This window comes from Electrophorus electricus, chromosome 6 (genome assembly GCF_013358815.1).
Source record: "Electrophorus electricus isolate fEleEle1 chromosome 6, fEleEle1.pri, whole genome shotgun sequence".
NCBI classification, from domain to species: Eukaryota; Metazoa; Chordata; class Actinopteri; order Gymnotiformes; family Gymnotidae; genus Electrophorus; species Electrophorus electricus.
The window spans coordinates 19,061,651-19,070,461 of record NC_049540.1 but is presented as its reverse complement, the minus strand read 5'-3'; the positions used below and the strand labels follow the sequence as shown (position 1 = coordinate 19,070,461).

Sequence of the window (8,811 nt, the reverse complement as noted above, 5' to 3'; positions counted from 1 at the left end):
AAATCAGTTACCGCGCCTAGAAATGAAGACAATTTTCGAGTAAAAAATTATTTAAAACGATAAAATATAATTCTAATCAAAATACATTTGTGTTCAAACGTAGAGAGAACCTTCACAAACATATTTTGAATTTTCGCTCCGTCTAGCCACCATGTTTAGCTAATATTTTCGACAACTATGTTAGCTAGCTAGCTGGTTAGCTAGCTAGCTGATTGAAGACCTCGTTGTATTAGCTCGAAAACAGTTAGCTACTCCATAAATGTATAGTTCGTGTTTGTCCGTCTTGTCGGGGCGTTCACCTAATATCCTGGGTCTTCAAACTATTTCTTCAAGAAAGTCACTGCTTTTAATCGTGTATTCCTCCAGTACTCTCTTTCCCTTTAAGTGGTAACTGTTCTCCCGCAGTACCCAACCAAGTTCGGTCGCTATGCTGCGGTTGGGTTAATTACGTCATACAGGTAATGACCGTAATTCTCCCATTAGTAGAACCCACTCAAAAAAGGAACCTACCTGCCGATGTTTACAGGTTTTTGGTGAAATATTTTATTAATTGAACTAGCAAGCTGTGTAATTGCTATTTCATTTAAAATCATTTTAAATGATGAAATTTTAAAGTCAGTAAATGAGTGACCTGGTTTCCTGGCCAACTTTAGTGCAGGGTAACCTGGAGGGTATACCTTACCCTACCCGGCATAACCACTGTTTATTGTCCATTTCAGCTTATGGGCTACTGTATGTCTTTTAAAAATCCATGCTCTGGAAACTCGAGCCTTTTGTAGATTGTCTCTGTTTAAACAGATTAGATAGATGTATACTTTCAAAATTTAATTTTAAATGCATAACGCCTTCTGATGCCTTCTTGACGGTCATACAGTTATGTTCCTAGATGTCCGTAGTTTGCCATATGAAGAGCTTGATTTCTGAATATTTGAATTAGTTGTGTTAAATGAAATGAAGAATGCTCTCGTAAGGTGTTCCTTTCCAACTAATATCGTAAAGATCTACGCTGAACTAGCACAATCGATTTCTTAAGAATCTTTATTTTAAAAAATAGAGGATCACGTAAACACCCTATTATATTTCCGCCAGATACTGGGTCCTCATTAATGTGCTATCAGTATCTTTTACTCATACTGTATATTTATTTGAATAATATTGTTTATTTAGTTACCTTCTTTAGTAGGTGTTTAAAAAGGTTGGAGGTAAGACAGGTTTAGCGTGAGATTAATGAACACCGTGTGTCATATTTGAAAAACTTTATAAAGGCTATATTTCGATCAAGACTAACCCTCTAGAGAAATCACTAAACTGTAATACACTGAGGTTAATTTGTGGCTATGACTCCCAACTCAAGCATTTAAAGCGTGGGTGGTTTATCAGTTGCTTTATTCTTACAGCTTTCTATCCAAAAGACAACCTTCTCTTCTCTTCTCTTCTCTTCTCTTCTCTTCTCTTCTCAGGACCAGCGTTCCTCAACGTATTCAATTCCAGTCATAGCTGGGGAAGGCACGCCCCTCTCTGGTGACAACGAACCTTCACAAATAAGCAGGTGCTTTTCAACACAAACAAGGGACGGTCACGTGCACTGGCGACCAAGCGCCAGCGCGTGCCTCGGTCTATGTCGGTGGCAGTCTTCGCGCGCCGCCGCCGAGGTGCAGGAGTTGCTACATGGTTTCGCTTCGCCACATATCCGTCGCCTTCACCGCCGCGGTGACTGCCGTCGGAGCCGCTTTGTTCGTGGCCTTGAATTTGATCTACAAGAGGCGAGTATGGCCACCGGAAGACTATTACGTGTTCAAAGAGGTTGGTGTCGATTTCTTGTGAAGAATCTGCCGTGCCTTTAAATGTTCTCGTATAATAAAGGGTGTAGGTTAACGGAGTAAACAGCAGAGAGACAGAGAAGTCGTAGTTTCAAACTGATGAATTATTTTTAGTTTACGTGTAGCCTAAATGAGCGCGAGAGCAGGGCTATTCACCGGCTGACTGAAGCGTTAGTTGTAGATAGAGAAGCGGCACGGAAGCACGCAGAATCGAAGGAAAACAAATCAACAGAATAGAAGTGCACACAAAGTGACTGCATATATTTAACCAAATGGAAAGGAAACAGTTTTGCAGACTGTAAATTATTCCTCAATAGTTACACAACTTTTATCAAAAAGTTTATTTAAGTAATAGATGGCTATTGAAAGGCCATTTAAACTGACATTTTACATTTTGTGTGCAGATGAATCCCCAGCATGTGTAAATATAAAAGCAATGCTCAGATTTAAACACTTTGTATAAACATATAGGAGTCTGATGTTTTACAAATGTCTTCTTATACAAATATTCTAATACACTGTTTTTCAACTCAGTCCTCATGACCCAACAGATGGTCTACATTTTTGCTTTAACCCAGTTCTCGACCTGTACCAGGTTGAGTAGGTACATGCAGGCTCGTTGGGGGCTAAGTTAGAACAAATATCTGAACTGGTAGTCGCAAGGACTGGGTTGAGAAGAATTGTTTTAGCAGATATATTGTTATACACTTCAAATGACCTGTAATATTAATGTTAAATGTAAATATACTTATTTACCTTGGTGCTAGATGGGGAAATGCTTTTGTACAGTCACAAAATAAATATTTTACTTTAGACTGTCATGAAATAAAAATATTTGTTTTTCAAATATCAGAATACTCTAATATTACTCAGTTAAATTCTGAGAATGACTGTCAACTCATGGTATTTGGAAACATGCAGAATTAATCTCTTTGTACCTCTCTTCCTGTTATCCTAATATTTCTGAATTACTGGTCTCATGGCATTGTGGAGTGCTTCAGAACTTTCAGGAGAGAATGCTGGCCATTCAGCCATCCAGATGCTTGATTGGCTGGTGTGGTGCTTAGTGATGGGGAGACCAAGCTTATACTTTTCAGGGGATCCCTGTAACTGAGGTGGGGAGGAGATACAATTCATTAAAGAAAACTTACACACGAGTACACAGGGTTTCCAAAGAAACAGGATGTTGCAGACAGATGTATATTAATATACATTTGTCCAATTGTATCCTGTCTACTGAATGTGTGCTAGGAGGAGGAAGAGCGCAGGGAGAGGCAGGTACTCGTCCTTGGTTTGGACGGGGCTGGGAAGAGCAGTGTTCTGCAAGGGCTGAGTGGAGGGGCAGGCAAGAGACACTGCAGACCCACACGGGGTTTCAACTTCATTCGTCTCCACACACCGGCCTGCCAACTGGACTTCTTAGAAAGTATGAATCAGGACATGCATATCTGTGGGGTATTTCGGTATCACTGATTTTGGTATTACTCTAACAAAAAAATGCTATACCTCAGTAATGCTATACCTTTTTGATATTTCGGTTAAAATCTGCAAAATTTGTAGAAAAATCTTTCTTTATGGTAACCAGCCAAATGTCCTAATTTTTCCTCGTCACTAGGACATTTGGTCCCAACAAAGAGCTAAAGCACCACAGATGCTGTGTTGAATAAATTATATTCCCATTCAGTCACATTAATTTTCAGTATAGTGCACAAACCTTCTGTTTTTATTTGTAATGAGTAAAGACCCTTGGCTGTACATTGAATACAGACTATTCTTGTTCCCTTGTTATTTTGCTGATTTCAAATTGTTTGCTTATCAACTAAAATATGAAGGGCTGGTTTGTCAGGCCCAGTTCAACATGAGTTCTAACTAAAATAGCTGGTGGGGAAAAAAAATCACTGTACTGCGTAGCACATTCTAGTCTTAAGCTAAGGTTAGCCTACCTCCAGTAAAAAAAAAAAGTCCAGCACATAAATAAGGGGGTGAAATTGGCCTGTCGTGCATGTGTTGTCAGTTGGAGGCGGTGAGGAGTTGCGCGCGTACTGGCCAGAGTTCCTGAGGAAGACCCACATATTGGTGTATGTGGTGGACTCTTCAGACCGAAGCCGCCTACCACAGGCTAAGGACGAGCTCCACCGTTTGCTAAGGGTTGACACCCAACTGCCCGTGGTAGTCCTGGGAAACAAACAGGTGAGTAAGGCATGCCATGTCCTTTCATACATCTTTACCAGCACTTACAACTAATTGTATCAGGAAGTATAAAGAGAGGAAGTGTACACTCACCAGACATGTTACTAGAAATGCAACTTTAACAGAAACCTCTTGAAGGTGTTAGGAGGTGTTAGTTAGGAGCTTATAGCTTGCATGCTGCTATGCAGTTTGGGTTAGCCATTCTCTGACACACACGTGCCCAACTCTAGCACTAGCTGGCCTGCCTCCAGTACAGCTTGACCATCTTCCTGACCAAACACATTTACTAAATCTGGTAATTAACTGATAAGTAGACTAGGGTCTGTTGGAACAGGGAAATTACTAAATTGCACCAGACTCTAGCTCTCCAGGACTGGAGATTGGCAGCTGTCTAGTATGCATGTCAACAAAACAGCCCGGCAAGTGTAGGTACAAGTTATTTCTAGTAACAGGGGTGGTTGGCGTACATTAGAACCAGTGTATTACTCTAAAGTAATCCCTCAAACTAATCCAAGTCTGCTTGCGGCACCTTGGCTGCTCATTCCCCTTGGACGGAGCCGCTCCTTTTCAGGACAAGCCGAATGCGGCCAACGTGCATGAACTGCGTGACGCGCTCTCCCTGGGCTCACTGGCAGAGCAGAGGAGGCTCCACCTCCTCATGCTCCAGCTGGGCTCGACAGGGACCATCAGTTCCCACAGCATCCAGAACCTGCAAGATGTGCTGTTAAAGCTGCTGTGAGGTCAGAATACAAGCAAGATCATGTAAGGATTTGGAAAAGGATCTTTATCTAAGAGGAATTATGATGAAGCTAAGACTCTGCAAGAGTGAACTCAGTAAGAGAAAAGCACAATACTACTGAAAGGCTTGTTGGTGTACCGAGCTTCGTTGCTCAGCAACATTTCAAGGTTGATAAAGGTAGCAAACGCAGCACCACTTACTATATATAGTGGCTTATCATAAACTGTTAATAATTAATGCAGCTGAATAGCGCTGCCATTTTCCATTTTCACTTGGGTTCTTGAGTTTCTCCAAGTTTCGTTACCTGTGATAAGGTATATAAGATATATACTTTAGTGGCCAAAATGAGTGTTGTGAGTTTTTAGAATGGCCTATTGATTGCATCACCCAATCACGTTTGCATGTTTTGTACATATTATTGCAGTTCTGTCTTTGAATGTTTAAATATGTCTCAAGCATGCTTTAGCCATTAAGCCATAGTCAACAGTTGATCAAATAACTTTCAAAAACCTACGTGCTGTAGGTTTCAACTATGGGGTGTTTAGCACAATTGTACTGTTATTTATTGTTACACAATAATTATTTCATGTGGACAGACCATCTAACCTATAGGAATATAGAATTGACAATTACTTTATAAACACAGCTAACCACCAATAAGCAGTTTAGCCAATTTAAGCTTATTATTAAAGCAGGACAGATGCCAGTTGAGTACATGTACCCTTTCCTAGACACCTGGGTAAGATTTTTTCATCTCTATAGTCTTAGCTGTGTAGTATTTAAACAATTATGCTGATATCAAAAAACATAAACAGTGATCAGTATCAGGTTTTCTCAGTTTGGGTTACAAGGATGCAGAAGTCAGAATATTTTGCAAATGGCAGCAACAGAAAATTATCTTTTCTCATGCCTGAAACAGCTTGCCTGGGGGCACTGAGTGGGAAGACTACTGGGATGAAATTCAGTCATGGGTGCAATACCAGAGACAAACAAGAATCAAACAAGTATTGCGCAGGCATGAATCATGACCTACTCTGCCAGTGCTTAGCAGCAAGACACATCTTTTAACTTCTGCAATTTAAACTACACTGAAGCACTTATTTTAAAAGGGGTCTAGCAAAAAAAAAAAAAAAACAAAAAAAAAAAAACCCTTAGTTGAAATGCTATAAGATGTATTTTGAAATATTGTTTCACAGTGAAAAATAGCAGTAACCAAACTAAGATATTTAAACTTCAAATGACTTATTAATGTTAAATGTAAATATACTCATTTGCCTTGGAGCTAGATGGGGAAATGCTTTTACCAATTACATTTGTATCAAATGATATTCTAGGGTGCCTGCTGCTTCTGAAAGGGATAAAGAACTTACAATGGAATCCTAGTTATCCAAGTTTCAAGACTATGTGGGCCTAATCCAGTTGGATCAGTCTCATCAAAACTACATAATATAGCAATGCTGTCTTAAGACCCATGACCCACTATGAATTTAGTCTACATCATTGCAGTTGAGTTCTGGTCCACCACATTGTAATATAAGCAAAGTCTGGTATAATACAAGTGTGCACATTTATGGTGAAGTATAATACAATATTCAGTAGGTCTTTGGCCACAGTATGTTTGTTGAAACACGTGTGTGGAAAAGTTATATAAATTCTGGTTGAAAACCAGTACACTTTTGTATTTTTTTACCCATTGCTCTTTTGGTTACACAAAAAAAAGCATGATAGTAACCTTTAATAAAAACCATGTGCTGGAGCTATGATGGTAATGACTCCAGCAAAAATTTTACATACATAAATTACATAACATGTAATACATATATACATACACACTCCCTTACTACTCCAAGAAAGCACAGGATATTACTGGCGTAAATGTACTCTCCATCCAGTACATTTTAAAAACAATATTAGTGTAAAAGTCCAAGATCTCACTAAAGCATTCCAGAAGAGCTCCCAGTTTCCAAAGAGGCAATGAAGGTTGCATACTCCTCTGGGTGACACCGCTTGTACAAATCCACTTTCCTCTTGATTTGTTTTGGTGTGTCCTGATAGTAATTCTTCTCATCCCTCGCCATGGCCTGCAATGAACCCCGTTACTCTTGAGATGTAACTTTGGTGTACTGTAGGTGAGCACTGGCCTGTATCATACCTAGCAGGTAAAGCCCAATCCATTCATAATGGCCATCTCTTACCTTATAGTCCTCGTTGTGTTCCTTAATCATGTGCTGGAGAAATTCAATCATATCATTGGAGCATGTGGTCTTGTCTATGGTTGGGAGACTGGCTTCTGCCTCCATTTCTGTCAAGTAAAGTACAACCAAGTAAAAAGCTTTCATGCAAAGACAATTTAATGATTCTTACAGTGCCAGGGTAGCATTTGATAGATGGTAGCTCTCATAGCTCAGTAGAATGTAGACACACTACTGTTTTATTAGGTAGGTGTGCAAATAAATTGTATATTCCATTTAGTGACAGGTGGTGATCAAGGTGCTTAGAGGAAGGAGCAGTAATGGCTGTCCATGTCGTGTTAGTAATCATCCTGCTCTAGTTTAGCTTTTTGCATAAATAGATTTCTAAATAGAGTTGCACCCTCTGAAGTGGTTTTGAGCATCTCAAGTCAGCTAAAGCTTGTAGATTACAGGCACATAAAACAACAGAAAGAGTAAATAAACAAGCTACTTCAAATATATAGCCAGGGTACATTTGAGTTGTTAGAGTAGATATGATTGTCTAAACAAGGCCCAGAATTAGTTATGCAAATGTTCCAATTCTCCCACATGAGTAAAGTTTGAGCATCGTACCTTTGATAACATAGGGTTTAAGTAAACCAGTTTGATCTACTGGTCCATCCTTTGCCTGTAATGTCGGATAAAAACAACATTTTAAAGCGCTAAAAAGCAATAAGTGCAATAAAGGGTTAAATTTGAAGCAAAATACATTCTTGCCTTATTGACGGGTAGTACACCTTTACTTCCAACTGCTAGTCCCATGTCTCGTAGGTTTTGCTTGGCTGTCTTCCTGTTATCCCAAGCCTTTCGGATTTGAGGACTGAGAAGGTATGAAAACAGCTAACTAGATAAATTAGTTTAAAAAGGAGGGAAAAGGGCCGGGGTGCAGGCATAACACTGCCGAGTTCAGACGATGCTTGCTGGGCATGTCCAGCTGCACTGCTCGAGTAATCGTTAGGCAGCTAGATACCCTAACTTTACCTAGCTATATATTTTCAAAACGAACCGGATATTTAAACTAAATGTCACAAAAACCAAATTATTCAAAGGCAATGAAACAGACAGATAACATAGCTAAGTAGCAACAACTAACTAATAGCTGGTCAGCGTTAAGGATGCCCCTATACTTACCATTCAATCATCGGTTTGCTCTTTCTCATCATTTTCTTTTTCAGCTTCTTTCTATCTAAGTTATAACTAAAGTTATTACGTTTGCGTGCTTTTTTACCCATTGCTGCAAACCAATAAATACACAAATAGCTATGCGAGCTAGCTACTTAGTTAATCAACAGAAATACACGTGTTGCGGTTATATGGCTGAAGAATACGGAAATGTACCGAGTGTATTCTTCTTCTTGAATTGTAATGACAAGACAGTTTATTCGAACTGCGCCCCTACCAGTGACTACGGGAAAAGGGAAACAACTGAGACAATTTATGCCAAACAAATAAGCCATTTATAATCAGTCCATAGATTCTAGAATTTTTTGGTTATATTCTGAATATATTATCTCTCTCGCTCGCTTTTTTGCACATAGTCTGAGTAAAACAACTCATAGACTCATAGTCTGAGTAAAACAACTACCTTCAACGTATATACAGAACCTCTAGATGGCGCTTTTAATCAAGAAAACGTATGAAAATCACACCAACTGTGTACTTTATTTTGCTCAGACCTAAAAATCAATACTGTCCGCGGGATTCTTTTTTACTCTGGTGTTTCTGGTCTGAAAGAAATTAATATATATATATATATATATATATATATATATATATATATATATATATATATATATATATAAAAATATATATATATAAAATATGAGATAAA

At 38.9% G+C, this 8,811-nt stretch overlaps 2 protein-coding genes across 4 annotated transcripts; one reads left to right on the top strand and one right to left on the bottom strand.

Annotated features, from left to right (window-relative positions):
- Positions 1-386: 386 nt before the first annotated feature.
- arl10 (ADP-ribosylation factor-like 10) lies at positions 387-6,414 on the top strand. 3 transcript variants are annotated; one of them, XM_027000147.2, is made up of 5 exons: positions 387-458; positions 1,461-1,803; positions 3,072-3,246; positions 3,835-4,010; positions 4,526-6,414. In XM_027000147.2, exons 2-5 carry the CDS (start codon positions 1,669-1,671, stop codon positions 4,736-4,738), a joined length of 699 nt encoding a protein of 232 aa, XP_026855948.2. In that variant the 5' UTR covers positions 387-458; positions 1,461-1,668; the 3' UTR covers positions 4,739-6,414. The 3 variants fall into 3 exon arrangements, with proteins under 3 accessions (XP_026855948.2, XP_026855949.1, XP_035382727.1); XM_027000148.2 differs by lacking the exon at positions 387-458 and having other exon boundaries at positions 1,439-1,803; positions 4,582-6,414; XM_035526834.1 differs by lacking the exon at positions 387-458 and having other exon boundaries at positions 1,439-1,803; positions 4,568-6,414.
- On the bottom strand, positions 5,288-8,322 carry nop16 (NOP16 nucleolar protein homolog (yeast)). The gene is made up of 5 exons (XM_027000150.2): positions 8,112-8,322; positions 7,698-7,800; positions 7,554-7,608; positions 6,945-7,051; positions 5,288-6,830 (listed from the first exon to the last, which is right to left on the bottom strand). The coding sequence occupies exons 1-5, from the start codon at positions 8,210-8,212 to the stop codon at positions 6,684-6,686; spliced, it is 513 nt and encodes a 170-aa protein (XP_026855951.1). The 5' UTR covers positions 8,213-8,322; the 3' UTR covers positions 5,288-6,683.
- Between the last annotated feature and the right edge of the window lie 489 nt (positions 8,323-8,811).